Genomic DNA, 15,505 nt, shown 5'->3' with positions numbered 1-15,505 from the left:
CGACTATCGATAACGAAAACGGTCGTAAACGTTTAAAATCAGCTGTCTACGATAGGTGGCGACAAAGTGCATCGTTTTATTTATGTGTAAACATTTGTGCTGTGAGTCGAGTACAAAATTGATAAATTGTTGTTAAAATGGGTGAAAGAAAGGGACAAAATAAATATTATCCGCCCGACTATGACCCCAAGAAGGGCGGACTTAACAAATTCCGCGGCACCCATGCGCTGCGAGAGCGTGCCCGCAAAATCCATCTGGGCATCATCATTATCCGGTTCGAGATGCCCTATAATATTTGGTGCGATGGCTGCAAAAATCACATTGGCATGGGAGTGCGCTACAATGCAGAGAAGACCAAAGTGGGCATGTACTACACCACCCCCATTTACAAGTTTCGCATGAAATGCCATCTGTGCGAGAATCATTTTGAGATACAAACGGATCCTGGCAATCTCGACTATGTGATTCTATCGGGCGCCCGACGGCAAGAGAATCGCTGGGATCCGCTGCAGAACGAGCAGGTGGTACCCGAGACCAAGGAGGTGCAGAAGCGTCTCTTCGACGATGCTATGTATAAGCTAGAGCATCAGGCCAAAGATGCCCAGGCAGCTGCAGACGCCAAGCCTGTGCTGCAAAAGCTCGTGGAGCGCAACCAAAGTGTCTGGGATGATAGCTATGTAGCTAACTATCGCCTACGTGCAGAGTTTCGACAGCAGAAGAAAGAGATCAAGGGTCAACAGGAACTGGACCGGCAGCTGCTCGCAAAGAGCAGTTTGGATATTGCCTTGTTGCCAGAGACTGCGGAAGATCGAGAAATGGCTGCTCTAATGAAGCTCCAAACGAAATCCGCCATTGAACGCGAGTCCGAGCAGCGGCTGGAGCTGCTTATGCGGCCAGCATTGCCAGGAGCAACGACGACAACCTTTGGTGGTTTAAAGCGACAAAAAGCGCTCAGCACACAACTGCAGCTGCAGGATTTGGGTATCAAGCGAAAACCGACATCAACGATGACGCAACCAGCGCCGAGTGCTAAGGCATTAGAGAAACCCACAAGTCTGGTGGGCGACTATGCAGATTCCAGTTGCAGTTCTGACGACAGCAACGCAGCTCCAAATGATTAAATTTATTTATTCCGAATAATAAGCTCAACAAATCACCCAAAGATCTATCTTTTAATACATTCCCATATTTATATCATCCTCTTGCTCCTGCCGCTGTTCAAGTTGTATCTCCTCCTTCTGCTCCTCATCCTCTGAATTCTCTTCCTGCTTCTGCTGTTCATCATCTGTCTTGTAGAGCACCTCACAAATGCGATTACAGAATGCAACATGCTGGTTATTTTGTATGGTCTTCGTCAACAAAATTTCGATTTGACGCAACTTTTCGTACGCTCGATCCCGCGTCTCCAGCACATCCTGTGTCTTCTGGTCAAGCTCTTCCATGACGGCCTGAAGATTCTCCTTAGCACACTCATCTTTGGCCGTGTTGGCAGCGTGGTATCCCCCTGCCTTGATGGGCTTTGGCTGCTGGGCAACATTGGCTGCTGATTTCATATTTTCCATTCCCGGTGCTTGGGAGTCGAAGAACTTTTTGAACCATTGCAAGAACTCGAAGTTGTCCTGGAAACGACCCTTGATCAGACGATCCACAGGAATGGTTTTGTCTAATTTTAGGCGTGTTAATGCACCCTGAAAGAGCTTCATGTTGTGAAAAGATTCATGCTCCAGTTTGGCCATCATTTTCACGCGCTTCAAATTGATGCAATTGGGAAAGATCATCTCCATCATTTGGCAATAAGCGACACCTATCAAAGGAGTAAGAAAACTGCATGCCATCACAGTTACACATCCCATCTTCACTCTCCACTTACCAGAGCTCAGCTCCTCAACCTTTCTGAACTGCCCATTGACCATTCGATTGACCCAATCCAGCATTTGATGGCGCGACATATTCTCGGAATTGACACTGGTCAGTGCAACAGTTGGTTTTAAGTCCGTCATCTTTGCGTGTACAAAAAAAAAACAAGAATAATGTTATTAATGTGGACTATTATTGTGTTTGAAGTCTTTCTATCAGCTTTCAGTATTTCTACACAAATTCTGAGCTGAGTTGCTCATAAACTGGCTGTAAAATCTATACTTTTATGATGTCGATTTTTTTGTCCTTATCTTTTGGTAATTTTGCACTATTCAAATATTCGGCACCTACTTTTCAATTTTTCTAAGTATTAATTGTTAACAGTTATTTGCTCGGCACTTTTTCTTTGTTGTATGCGGCTCGCTTGCTTATTGCAATGAACTTGTTGCTTCTTTATCTGCCTGCCTCTTTTCCCCGCCCATTCTTCTAAGCCTTGGCGTGCTGGCAACTCTGGCGCTGATAAGTCTACCAATCGTTTCGCCAGGATCAACTTTCGATTGTGGCTCAGTAGGTATGCTATCGATTGGCACAATAAGCTTTAATCGTTTAATGTTGAACTTTCTATCGAATTCAAATTTTCAAATACTACAGTTTATTTGCAATTCACTTACAATGTGTTAATATTAAATTTACGTTCGACTTTTTTAACAAACTCGATAAAATCATCATATAGAACCTTGGGCACTTCTAGAGCTGCGAAGTGACCACCTCTCCTGTAGTAGGTGCTGTGGATTAGGTTCTTAAATTTGTCCTGCAGTTGTATATCCAGGAACTGCATTAAATCGCCCTTAAACCGAGCACATCCGGTTGGAACAGCTGTCGGCACCCGTTCCAGATTCAGTGCACGCTGCGCATTGGAGTATGACTCTGCGTAGAGGCGCTGGGATGTGGTGATTGAATTGGTCAGATAGTAAATCATCACATTGTCGAATAGGGCATCCAGAGTGTAACGTTGTGTCAGACCGCCATCAGGAAGAGCTCGATAGCTGGCATTTGTCCAAGTGGAGAACTTTTCCAGAATGTAGGCCGCCAGACCCACAGGATTATTGCTTAGAGCTGAGCCTATGGTGTCTGGTTTGGTGGCCTGCAAATGGAAGTAACCGCTCTCCTCAATCATGAAGCTAGCTTCCTTCGCTTTCGGAAAGAAGAAATCCTCAAATTCCTTGGATACAAACAAACTTGGCCACAGATTGGCCAGCCAGGCTTTCACCTGAGACTTAGGGCTCAGATTAGTGCACATGTTGGAATGGAAGCCCAGCACATTCTCTGGATAAAGTGTGGCCATGTGTGAGCCCACAATAGTGCCCACATCGCCGCCATGTATAAAGAACTTATTGTAGCCCAAGCGCATCATCAGATTATGCAGAATGACGGTCATCTGAGCTGGGCCTAGACCTGTACGAGCAGATCCCTGTAACAGTGTGTAAAAAGCCTTTTAGAGACTGGAGGAAAAGGTTAAACAATATTTAGCACCTGAGACCATCCGTAGCCTGGCAAACTGGGTACAATCACATCGAAAATATATTTGTTTGTGGGATCCAATTTAGTTTGACGCAGCAAGTGACTAAACTCGTAGAACTCACGCACTGATCCTGGCCAGCCATGAAGCAACAGTAATGCATAATGCTGCTTGCCCACCTTGTCCTCATCTTTGACCTTCAGATGCAGGAAGTGCGTGCTCAGACTGTAAAATAAATATATTTTAATTGTGGAAATTATTTATTCTTGATTATGCTTACCCTTGAATTTCCGTGGTAAAGTGATTGAATTGCCAAAGGAATTCTTCACGTTCACGCCAACGCGGCAAGTAATCGTCCCGCCAATAGGCGACCAATTCTCTCAGATAGTCCGAGTTGAAGCCATATCGAAACCCGACACCGTTTAGAGGAGGCGTCAGGCGTAGAGTGCGATTAAGTTGCTGCCTCAGTTCATCTATGGTCTGTTTGTAATCGAATATTCTTTAAGTAAAAGTTCCTCACTTAACTAATAACTATATAATCTTACGGATTTTGGGTACACTAGACGACTTTCAAGCACCTTCGAAGTGCTCGCTAAATAGGCGTCGTAGTCCTTGGGCGAAGCATCCTTTCCCCACCATTGCTGGGCATCCAAAGTGGGAGGTGGCACATCGCCCCACAGTTGTTGCAGCTGGTTATACACTAAACCACCGCCTATGGCCAGTAAAATTAGCAGGATGCGTGTTATTGAAGACATTTCAGGTGGCTACTGAACGACTTCTCAGCTCAAACGTTCCCGTCACACTGATTGCTCAGCAAATAAACTGGCTAACCATTTAGCATTTTGTCGAAGCCGCATACTGGTTTAATTTGTTGTTGCTCACTGCGATCGGCAAACATAGCAAACACACGATGATAAGCGCTATTCGTTGCGGGAGCAACCACGCAGCTTTAGAACAACAGTGTTCAAATATAAATATAGTAAATAGTGAATGCGCATTTTGTATGTTTATGGAGACCGTGCGACGGCACTTCGATTTGATACTTTTGTTAATTCATCAGGATAGGTTGTCGTGTATTTAATAAACGTGTCATCGCGACCTTAATAAACTTTTCACTTTTCATTGCGGAGTACAATGTGCATAACTGTCTAACCAAACAAATTTGGTAGTTATCTTAGAAACGCAGTTAACTTAAATTTCAATTGTTACTATTACATAAATAATCAACAACTTTATGACTTGCTGAATTATTGAATATTAATAAAATAACTACCAAATGCGGTCGTGTAATGTATGCAGTTAGCCAAAATGTGCTGTTATCTTGAATGCAATAAAATTATATTCATATGTTGCAAAGTAAAGAGAACTTTGTTGGCTTAAATTAGCATGTTGGAAAAGTGCGCATATGCTTTAAAGCAGTTAAACACATTATACAACATATTTATATATCTACATATGTATATAGTAAATAAATAACGAATACAGTAAATTAAATTTTCAAATACAAAAGTTTATTCGCAATTAACTTACAAAGTTTTAATGTTAAACTTGCGTTCAACTTTCTTAACAAAGTCTATGAAATCCTTGTACAGCACCTTGGGCACCTCAAGGGCGGCAAAGTGACCACCTCTTCTGTAGTAGGTGCTATGGATTAGGTTCTTAAACTTGTCTTGCAACTGCCAATCCAAGAATTGCATGATGTCGCCCTTAAAACGAGCACAGCCAGTGGGAACAGACGTCGGCACACGTTCCAGCTTCAGTTCACGCTGCTCATTGGTGTATGCCTCAGCATAGAGACGCTGCGATGTGGTGATCGAGTTGGTCAGATAGTAAATCATGACATTGTCGAACAGGGCATCCAGAGTGTAGCGCTTGGTAAGACCACCGTCGGGAAGAGAGCGATATGTGGCATTTGTCCAAGTGGAGAACTTTTCGAGAATGTAGGCAGCGAGACCCACTGGATTATCGCTTAAAGCAGAGCCAATGGTGTCTGGCTTGGTGGCCTGCAGATGGAAGTAGCCGCTCTCCTCGATCAAGTACTTCAATTCATTCGATCGGGGGAAAAAGAAATCCTCAAAGCCGCTGGGCGCAAAGAAACTTGGCAATATTCCAGCGAGTAGACCCTTCAATTGAGACTTGGGGCTCAGATTGTTGCACAAGTTCGAGTGGTAACCAAGCACATTGTCGGGGTAAAGTGTGGCCAAGTGAGAACCCAGAATGGAGCCCCAATCGCCGCCCTGAATGAAGAACTTTTTGTAACCCAAGCGCAACATGAGATTGCGGAAAATAACAGCTGCTTGAGCAGGTCCCAAACCAGGACGAGAAGTGCCCTAAAAAGTGGAGATTATTAGCAAGTGTTTGTGAAATAAGAAATGGGAAATGCTTTATACCTGTGACCAACCATAACCAGGCAAACTGGGCACAACCACATTGAAAATGTACTTGTTGTTGGGATCCAAATTGGACTGATGAAGCAGGTGAATAAGGTCGTAGAACTCACGCACCGATCCGGGCCAGCCGTGAAGCAACAACACGGGATAGTGCTGCTTGCCCACCTTGTTCTCGTCGTAGACCTTCAGGTGTAGAAAGTGCATGCGTAGACTAAAATAAAAAGCACATTATCATTATCAATGATAAGCTGTTATCATGCTGGCACTCACCCCTGAATTTCCGTGGTGAAGTGGTTGAATTGCCAAAGGAATACTTCACGTTCACGCCAACGCGGCAAGTAGTCGTCACGCCAATAGGCGACCAGTTCCTTCAGATAGTCCGAGTTGAAGCCATATTCGAAGGCCACACCCTCCAGAGGAGGTGTTAGACGTAGTGTGCGATTCAGTTGTTTCCTCAGATCCTCAATAGTCTTTTTGTAAAATAGGTTATGGTTAATATATGACAGTACAAATAGTTCAGACTGAGTTATCTGTTATCTTACCGTCTCTGGGTACAAAATACGATTGTTAATCACTTCGGAGGTGTTGGCCAAATAGGTGGCATAGTCACTGGGAGACGCCTCGTCGCCCCACCATTGCTGTTCGTCCAAAGTGGGCACGGGCAGATCTCCCCACAGCTGATTCAACTGCTTGTATACAAGAGCTCCGCCAATGGCCAGCAACAACACCAAGAGCCGTGTTATGGTAGACATGTTGGGTAGACTACACGAACTATTCCGTTCAAAGGTTCTCGTCACACTGACTGCCCACAACCGTCTAATCTGTTTAATATTCTGCTGTGATTGTAATGCCGACTTGTTTGTTTGTTGTCATTGTTGATATCGGCAACGACGCCGACGACGATGATGATCGTTAAACTTCGCAAGCACACGATGATAAGCGCTTTTAGTTTGTTTAACTACGCTACGAATGCGAGCCGAACATATCAGTTTTGTTGATTATCAACTCCAGCTTTGTCATTCGGTCAGTCTGTAGGAGCTTTACTAAGTCTGCTATGCCCAAGCGTGATCATGCCGACTGCCTTAAAAGCTTTTCTGGCGCGCTTTCGGCGAGAGCTTTACGTGCTGTTGTTAGTTGAGTAATTGATTAGTTTCTTAATTGTGGATAATTTGAAACGCAGCTGTTCGCTGGGTCAAATGGTTGCTTAAGCCGCTACCCAGCAAGCAAAGTTAAGAGGGCTCTAAATTATGTGTCCAAAAAGAGCCGATTTTAAGAGTGTTTTCTGAGTAGGCACATAAATAAGATCGTTTTCGGAGCGCAATCAGTGCATTCTAAACATCGACTCATAAAATGGTCTATTGTCTGAGCATATTCGGAGTTAAGTTAAGTAAGAACTGAGTTAAAACAGCGCTTAAAATAACGGAATGCAGATTTGCGATAATCGAGATCACAAAACATTTATTTAGTTTCTGCATTACGTGCCTTGCAAGTCGGTCGTGATTAGTGGACAATTAAAATATAAAATATACGTTAAGTTAATAATGCTAAGTTCTTCATAAAACTGTGAATTTGAAATCCTAACTTTATAATATTTCAATTATTTTTAAATTTTTCTTCAAATTCTTTATATTTTTCTAATATTGTAATTTGTTGAATTAAATAAAAATTATATAAAGATCAATTTATCCACACGATTGTATAAACCAAAACGAGTCCGATAAGAATTTTTTCGGTGCGATTTAAGTGCCTAAAAATTATACTTTTATGAGTATTTTCGGAGCGTTTTCAATGCTTGATTAGGAGGGTGAAAGCACTTATTTCTGTGTCAAAAAAGAGTCATATTAGACTCAGAAATTGCCCTCTTAAAGTGCGACCGTTTTCACGGAAAAAAACGCTCTTTCCGGACTCTTTTTTGGGCACTTTATGATGTAAAATGCTCATAAAAAACTATCAGAAAACTGTCAGAAATCGCTCAAATTGCTTGCTGGGTAGTGACATTCGTTTGCTAAAACCGGGCTAAGTAAATATGGCAACAAGTACGAAGATTGTAAACAATTTGCGCTATGACCAATTGTGTTGTTACATAGGAAGTTACGATGACTTTTGGGCTCAAAAATCTTTTTCATACTTTGGGCATAGGTTACAAATCTAAAATTTGCCTACATAATTATTCGAGCAGAGTTCAGTCTAGTTTTAATGAGTAGTAAATACTTATAATAATATTAATAAATGTTTGCATAAAAAACATTTTTCAATTTTTGTCTACTTTTATAAATAAATAAAATAAATAACTTTTAAAGTTATTAATTTAAACACTTTTAACGGCGTTTTAATAGAACAATCTGTTCAAAAAAAAATTTACCAATTTCCCTTTTAAATAATAGAGATCGGCCCTATTGAAATCAAAGTGATCGCAATAAAATAGAATATAGTGTTTGCACTGATAGCTTAAAATAGCATTCATTCATTCCCCATGGTCAGCCATTGAATTACAATTTTTGTATTGACTACATATTCAGTGTCTGATTGATATTCTGAATATTGATTGATATTCTGAGTACATTGACCAGCTGTTTGTGTTAGGCGGCGGTCAGATCGTCTTACAGTTCAGCTGTGTTAACACATACAGTGGATCACAGCTGATAACTTTGAATCAGTAGATACATATATAAATAATAAGAAATTTAGCAGATTACGTGTGCAATGAATTGATCCAATAGTCGCTCTTGTATACATTGCTTACAATATCTTTATTTAATTCCTACGCCACTTCTAACAAAATATAGAAATACAATTCAAGGCAAACTTAAGCAAAGGCTTTCTTCACAAAGCTAACAAAGTCATCGTAGAGCTGCTGGGGTACCTCAAAGGCTGGGAAATGTCCGCCCTCGTTATAGTGTGTGGTCTGTATACGATTCTGGAACTTGTTGGCCAGCACAGAGTCCGGCAAATGCATCAATTCATGCAGGAAGTGGGCACATGCGACAGGCACATGAATGTGCACGCTATCGATGTTCAATCCCATTTGAGTGGGATTCATTGTTTCGGCATAGAGACGCACCGAAGTGGTGATCGAGTTGGTCACGTAGTAGACCATGATGTTGTCCAGCAATTGATCGTAGGTGAAGCGCTTGGTCAGACCGCCATCCTTCAGCGTTTTGTATTCCTCATTGGTCCAGGTCGAGAACTTTTCGAGGATGTAAGCAGCCAGGCCAACAGGATTTTGGGCCAAAGCACTGCCAATGGTATCCGGCTTTGTGGCTTGAATATGAGCATAGCCCATTTCCTCCATAATGGACCTGAAGACATGGCCCACGCCCTTGTAGAAGTGAGCATGCTGACTCTCAATGTAGAAGCTGGGCACAATCGATGACAGCAGCAATCGAATGCTGCCGAGAGGACTATTGTTGCCGCACATATTGGAGTGATAGCCGAGCACGTTCTCCGGGAAGAGGGAAGCCAGGTTGCTGCCAATGATGCTGCCCCAGTCACCGCCTTGAATCAAAAACTTATTGAAGCCCAGACGCAACATCAGGTTGCGCAGCACCACGGAGGCCTGAGCAGCTCCCAAACCGGTTCTCGAAGCGCCCTATGAATGAGAAATAATCTTCAGTTTATCTGGATCATGATTGATACCGGCAGATGGGAACATACCTGCGACCAGCCATAGCCGGGCAAGCTGGGTGCAATCACCTCGAAGACATAATCGCTCTTATCATTGCCGGAGGTCAGAAGTGGTATAATATCGTAGAATTCGCGCACTGATCCCGGCCAGCCGTGGAGCAGCAGAAGAGGAAGAACCTTCTTTCCCTCGGCCTTGCTTGGTTTTGCATGGATAAAGTGGATCTTTAAGCTGAAAAATTAATAATGTTAATTGAACGCACTTTAAAGACAGGTTAAGCGTAGCGCATTAAACATTTAACCTTCTAAAATGTCAATTATGAATTTTATGGCATAGCTTTTATGTTCTACGCCACTTACCCTTGAACTTCAGTCTGGAAGTGGTCGAACTGCTTGAGGTACGCTTCACGCTCATTCCATTTGCTCAGATAGGATTTCCGCCAGTATTTCACCACCTTTTGCAACTCCTGGGAATTGAAACCATACTCGAAGCCAACGCCCTCCAGGGGTTCCTGTAAATTTAGCGGACGATCCAGCAATATCTTCAAATCGGTAATAACCTAACGAGTAGGGAGTAGCGGGAAAGAGAGGAGAGATAAATAACCAGTAAATATGCACAGCAATTGTGCAAAACGAGTTTGCCTTCCAATGTATGTGCTACTTACCTCTGGCGCAACACTTATGTCATAGGGCAACACTGCTTTATTCTCCTTGTACGGCTCCTTGAGCTTGGGTCCCCAATACTCATTGCTATCGAGATCAGGACGTTTGCCGGGTGCCGACAAATCACGATAGTTCTTGATGCTCACGGCAACAACAGCGGTCAAAACACCGATGAGAATACGCACTGCGGTTACGCCTGCAGATGGCATTTTGCAATATTTTGGATTTTCTTTTCTTGTGCAATTTGAAGCTGCTGAGTAATAGTGATTCTGGCGATCACTGCAACGGACTTAAACCGAAACTACAATCTACACGACCACACGATCTAAGTTTTCAAAGTAAACTGATCGCAGTTGCCGCAGCGCTCTTTATACCAAGCGTGAGTGAGAGAGTGCATGCATACAACTCATTGTGACAGAGACCGATTATTTCTACGTTAGACAGAGAGCCATCGCGAGAGAGCCAGATTGTGTTGAAAACAAGCAACAACAAATGCGATATTTTGTTTGAGCACACATACACACGTAACCATGTATGTACATGCATATGTACTTTGTGTACTCGCTGCTGTTAGGAATGGTGCGTGAGTGTGTTTGCAGGCACGAGGCAATTTCGTGCGTGAGAGCTTTTTGTGTTCGTTTTGATATAGCATTGAGAAATAAATACATTTAGAGACTGTCATTGTAAGCAATATTAAATTTGTAATTATTATTAAAAATTAAAAAAAAGTTTAAATAATTTGAAAAATTCTTTATTTCAATAACCTGTGCAGTTAATTGAAATTGCCATCGCTGATTCTATTTGTAGATTTGAGCATTGCGAGCATGACGCAGCAGCAGAGTAATTGATATACATATACGAAATTGAGACGTTGCAATACATATAGTGGAAATGTGTTATCAACTAAACAAATTAAAGCTTTGTCATATCAAGCGAAAGCTAAAAGCGGTGTTATCACCATGACTAACTGATAAATAAATAAATATAAAACGTCGAATTCAAAGTGCATGGCGGCGTCGTGCAGTGTTGTAAAATACTTGTTCGCTATATTTTGATTAGCGCGAGAGCCGCGCGATTCAAGCCAAACTCCAAAGTGTAGACGCTGATTAGTTATGCCGGTAATCACTCTATGTTACGTACCTATACATTACATACTTATATGTATGGGGCTTTCTAAATTTTGCTAGCTCATCGAATGATTAATAGAGGCGGGCATAGATCGTTTTCGGATTTACTTTATTAAAGAACTAATTGAAGCTCCATCGGGAGCCATAACAAAGTTGGCATTTATCACTCTCAAATGAATTACAAATTATTCATCATTCAGTCCGATCTTTTGCACGAATGTCGTGAAATCATTGTACAACATCGATGGCATCTCCATGGCGGCAAAGTGTCCGCCGTGCTGGAAATACATACTGTGCTTCAGATTGGGAAACTTGTCACGCAATTGCCAGTCCGAAGCCGGAGGCAGATCATTGCGGAAACGGGCGCAGCCCATTGGCACAGGGGTCTGTACGCGATCTAACTGCAGATCACGATAGGCCTTGGCCGAATTCTCCGCATAGAAGCGTCCAGCTGTGGTGGCCGCACTGTTCAGGTAATAGACCATCAGATTGTCAAGCACTGCCTCCAATCCGTAAACCGTGACCATGGCACCAAAGTCCTGATTCAGAGCGGGACCAGTGCAGGTCTGGAACTTTTCGAGTATATAGCCGGCTAACGCAACCGGGCTGGAGTCGAGGGCAGCACCAATGGTGTCCGGTTTGGTGGCTTGTATGTGGTAGTAACCGCTCTCTTCGATCAGTTGCTTGTACTTATCCCAAATGCCAACGTGATGATCATAGAACATGCGATTGATGAGCACTTTCTCCGGATAATAGTTGATGTAGATGCTCTTGAGGATGGACAGCGGTGTGCTCAGGATGCACATATTGGAATGGTAGCCCAGCACATTGTCGGGATACAGTGTGGCCAGATTGCTGCCAATAATGCTGCCCCAGTCGCCGCCTTGAACCAAGAATTTCTTGTGGCCAAGTCGCAACATCAGATTACGCATTACGGTGGCCATTTCAGCTGCATTGAAGCCGGGACGTGTCGCCGCCTAGGGAAAGACAACAGTTGCCAATCAATAAATCGATATCAATAAAATATTCTCTTTGATACCCGTCACTTACATCTGACCAGCCGAAGCCGACAAGGGAGGGAGCAACCACCTCAAAGGCGTAGGCACTGATGTTAGTCTCCTTGTGCAACATGGGAATAAAATCGTAGAATTCACGCACTGAGCCCGGCCAGCCATGGAGCAGCAGCAGTGGCACCACTTGCTTCTTTTCAGCCACCTCCTCCGCGACGCGTTCGTGGATAAAGTGAATGTTCAAGCTGCAGCAAAAAAAGATAAGTTATTAGAAATAAAAATTCTCCACGCTTAATCACTTTGAAACTAACCCTTGAATTTCGGTTTTGTACTGCTTCAATTCATTGAAATACGCTTGACGCTCATTCCACTTGGTCAGGTACTTGTCGCGCCAGTAATCCACAAACTGTTGCAGCGCATAGGCATTGAAACCATATTCAAAAGCAATGCCATCTAGCGGTTCGGCCAGCTTGAGAGTGCGATTCAATTGCTGACGCAGATCGTCAATCTCTGCCTGTGGCACATCGAGCACAAAATCGTAGATTTTCTCATCGGGTGCATAGTTCTTGCCATCTCCACGACCCCAATAGGTGTCGTCTTTGTAGTCCGGCTTCGGCAGCGGACGTGTCAGATCAGTGAAGACCAGATAACCGTAACCGACGATGGCTCCGAATATGGCCACAATCACAGCGAATACTGTCAGGCACTTCATATTGCCCACAAAATTTTGATTATTTATCTGAGTAAAATTTCAATTAATTTCTTGGGTGCATCGAGTGTGCTCAACCGTTCTACGAGCCAGTCGAATAACAACTGACGGCACTCTATTGCTAGCTTTTCACGTTGATGATATTCAGTTCAAGTGTGTATGTGTGTGTGTGTGTATTAATAAACTATATAAGTGTATAGGCGTGTATAAATAAATGATATAGCAGGTACAGTGAGGCGCTAATAGAATTCCGTATGCGAAACAGGTTTGCATAATTCCATATTGTTTTTTAACTTTTTGGACTGCTGTTAACCTTTATCTTATCAAATACATTTGGCAACCTTTATATTGACCTACGTATATTTTTAAGTTTTACGTTATACAATCTTAATTCTTTATTTAAGCCTATAATTAAAACTTTTAAATTTTATGTAAATTGTGCAACATTTTTTTTTTGTTCTAATATATTAAAATTTTATTTTCAACAAAGATGTCACTGTATATTTTCAATAAGCAATCAATTGATTTCTTTATTTCAACCTGCAATTCTTTAAATTTTATGAAAATTCTGAATTTTATATATATGAATATATACATACATATACATATCTTTTTTCTTTTTTGAATATATTTAATACTTGTTTTTAATAAGATGGTTTCACTATATTTCAATCATCAATATAAATCGCACAGCGTGACGAGTCAATTTTTGTTTATGATTTACTCCCGCTATCTGATAGTTCTCGTTGGCAGAACTTAATTCATTCAGTTTTATATACTATGTATGAACAGGCAAACTTCTATTTGGCGAGCGGTAGAAATAAGTAAGGAAGTTATAGTTCGTGTTAACCTAAGCAGTTGCATTTAATTTTTCTCTAGAGAATTGTATCGTGAAGGTAACATTTAATCAGCAGAATGTGGTTACTGGACTAAATAAATTAGATCTTTAATGGCTTCAGTTATTACGAAACAGAATAATGACAGCTAAACTTACATAGTTTCAAGTTCAGTGCTGATAAAGCTCATCAAGAAAAGATATTTTTGTTTAATGGGAACGGGAATTTGCTGTCTTTCAGTTACAATAATTGTCGAGTCTCAATTGAGTACAAATATTAGAGAGTTCACTTTACAAATATTTTACTGTATAGCGAGCGATGCGTATACTTGATGTTTTCTTTCAACCACTGTACAATAATATGGCTGAGATTGTCGGTGGCTTGTCTAGCAGTTAAGACTTTATTTGAGATATGTATAACCTATGCCGTGCTATAGTGCTTTCGCCTAAAGTGGACGATATCTTATCGGAGTTCTCAATAGAACTTATTTATTACTTAGTTCCCACTTTGCTGCGGACGCGTCCGATTCAAACGATTATGATGATGTGGCTCTCGGTAGCCACATATTCTATTTGAGTTGACAAACAAAAGTAGGCCACGTGGAGTTTATAGCCAGAAATATTTGCGAACATTTCCAGTCTGACAAACTGACAAACATTTTGTCTTATCGAAATTGTAAAAATTAAATCAAGTAGAATGTCTGAGCTAGCCGATGTGCAAATTTCGCCGCATATAACCGTAAAGGTTCATTCGGCAAATTTGGGCGCGGTGTCATTTCGCATTGGGCGCACGATGTTGCTGGGTAAGCTGAAGGATGCATATTGCTCGAAAATGCATTTGGCCAAGGAGTTCGCCTTACTCTATTTCGATGGCATTAGGATCGATGATGGGGAGTCGGCTGCGTCCGCATTTTTAGATGAGGGCGATCTTCTGGAGGTGTGTATGAAGCATCAGGCCGAGGCTGGAGATAATGCAACTCAGGGGAGCAACGAGGTGTTTAACTGAAGACGTATTTCTTTGCTTTTAATTTGTGTTTGCTGCAGAGCAAGATTATAAATCAAGTTTCCACTTGACATACACTATGTCAATGAACCGTTAGGGGTAAAGAGAGTGAAAGAAAGGGTGAGTGGGAGCTTTGTTGAGCTTTGTCTTGGGGAGTCTTGGGGGTTGTTGCACTTGTCGCTGCAAGGACTCAAAGACGACGACGCTGCTTGGGATAATTTGTATAAATTGTAAGGCAAACAATTATGTTGTCGACATGCACAAGCGGTGCCAGGAGAACGCTCAGCGCACCCCACACAGCGGCATCAAAAGTGCCGCCGAACATGCAAGCTCCCCTCGCTAGCCGGCTACAACAGCGGTGGTAAAATGGGCGTGGCCGGTGGCAAAACAATTCGACAATGTGGATTGTAATCCAAGTAAAATTAACGCAATTAGGCCGCCGGAGTTTAGGACACGATTCGATTTCGGTTGAAATTGCCACAAACTGATGCACTGCACCACAAATGCGGCAAAGTTCGCTCTGCTCCCTTACCATGGCCATCCCCTAGCGTCGTCTGGCGACGCCGCCTCTTTGCGTGCCGCGCCCAAATCGAATTGATAGCGCTTAGCAAAAGCACTTGGAAGCGTGTCAAAAACTGGCACTAACCCAAAAGGGACCCCAACGATTTACATGCCACGATCTGTGGCCGCAACTGAAACCATTAATTGCCGCATTGATGGGCGCCTTATTTGCCGCAAACCATAAGGATTGCCATTTCGTGGCAAGTTCGC

General features: G+C 42.4%; 6 protein-coding genes across 8 annotated transcripts; 1 reads left to right on the top strand and 5 right to left on the bottom strand.

Annotated features, from left to right (window-relative positions):
- The first annotated feature begins 56 nt into the window (after positions 1-56).
- On the top strand, positions 57-1,699 carry LOC133842668 (coiled-coil domain-containing protein 130 homolog). Its single transcript, XM_062275867.1, has one exon. It carries the CDS (start codon positions 138-140, stop codon positions 1,119-1,121), a length of 984 nt encoding a protein of 327 aa, XP_062131851.1. The 5' UTR covers positions 57-137; the 3' UTR covers positions 1,122-1,699.
- Positions 1,109-2,353, bottom strand: LOC133842669 (microtubule-associated protein RP/EB family member 2). 2 transcript variants are annotated; one of them, XM_062275869.1, is made up of 3 exons: positions 2,209-2,353; positions 1,871-2,000; positions 1,109-1,804 (listed from the first exon to the last, which is right to left on the bottom strand). In XM_062275869.1, exons 2-3 carry the CDS (start codon positions 1,998-2,000, stop codon positions 1,173-1,175), a joined length of 762 nt encoding a protein of 253 aa, XP_062131853.1. In that variant the 5' UTR covers positions 2,209-2,353; the 3' UTR covers positions 1,109-1,172. The 2 variants fall into 2 exon arrangements, with proteins under 2 accessions (XP_062131853.1, XP_062131854.1); XM_062275870.1 differs by lacking the exon at positions 2,209-2,353 and adding an exon at positions 2,140-2,158.
- A 133-nt stretch (positions 2,354-2,486) lies between these two features.
- Positions 2,487-4,206, bottom strand: LOC133842667 (juvenile hormone epoxide hydrolase 2-like). Of its 2 annotated transcripts, XM_062275866.1 has the most exons (5): positions 4,045-4,206; positions 3,922-4,002; positions 3,657-3,856; positions 3,391-3,601; positions 2,487-3,328 (listed from the first exon to the last, which is right to left on the bottom strand). In XM_062275866.1, the coding sequence occupies exons 1-5, from the start codon at positions 4,129-4,131 to the stop codon at positions 2,525-2,527; spliced, it is 1,383 nt and encodes a 460-aa protein (XP_062131850.1). In that variant the 5' UTR covers positions 4,132-4,206; the 3' UTR covers positions 2,487-2,524. The 2 variants fall into 2 exon arrangements, with proteins under 2 accessions (XP_062131850.1, XP_062131849.1); XM_062275865.1 differs by having other exon boundaries at positions 3,922-4,206.
- A 659-nt stretch (positions 4,207-4,865) lies between these two features.
- On the bottom strand, positions 4,866-6,587 carry LOC133841558 (juvenile hormone epoxide hydrolase 1-like). Its single transcript, XM_062274130.1, has 4 exons — positions 6,309-6,587; positions 6,037-6,236; positions 5,767-5,977; positions 4,866-5,706 (listed from the first exon to the last, which is right to left on the bottom strand). The coding sequence occupies exons 1-4, from the start codon at positions 6,516-6,518 to the stop codon at positions 4,903-4,905; spliced, it is 1,425 nt and encodes a 474-aa protein (XP_062130114.1). The 5' UTR covers positions 6,519-6,587; the 3' UTR covers positions 4,866-4,902.
- Positions 6,588-8,492: 1,905 nt separating this feature from the next.
- LOC133841559 (juvenile hormone epoxide hydrolase 1) lies at positions 8,493-10,394 on the bottom strand. The gene is made up of 4 exons (XM_062274131.1): positions 10,053-10,394; positions 9,748-9,947; positions 9,421-9,619; positions 8,493-9,355 (listed from the first exon to the last, which is right to left on the bottom strand). The coding sequence occupies exons 1-4, from the start codon at positions 10,257-10,259 to the stop codon at positions 8,573-8,575; spliced, it is 1,389 nt and encodes a 462-aa protein (XP_062130115.1). The 5' UTR covers positions 10,260-10,394; the 3' UTR covers positions 8,493-8,572.
- Positions 10,395-11,269: 875 nt separating this feature from the next.
- Positions 11,270-13,009, bottom strand: LOC133842830 (juvenile hormone epoxide hydrolase 1). Its single transcript, XM_062276086.1, has 3 exons — positions 12,499-13,009; positions 12,228-12,432; positions 11,270-12,154 (listed from the first exon to the last, which is right to left on the bottom strand). Exons 1-3 carry the CDS (start codon positions 12,897-12,899, stop codon positions 11,363-11,365), a joined length of 1,398 nt encoding a protein of 465 aa, XP_062132070.1. The 5' UTR covers positions 12,900-13,009; the 3' UTR covers positions 11,270-11,362.
- Positions 13,010-15,505: the final 2,496 nt, after the last annotated feature.

The sequence above is a fragment of the Drosophila sulfurigaster genome, chromosome 3 (assembly GCF_023558435.1).
Source record: "Drosophila sulfurigaster albostrigata strain 15112-1811.04 chromosome 3, ASM2355843v2, whole genome shotgun sequence".
Classification (NCBI taxonomy): Eukaryota; Metazoa; Arthropoda; class Insecta; order Diptera; family Drosophilidae; genus Drosophila; species Drosophila sulfurigaster.
The sequence above is the reverse complement of the archived record's forward strand: the minus strand, read 5'-3'. Positions and strand labels throughout refer to the sequence as shown.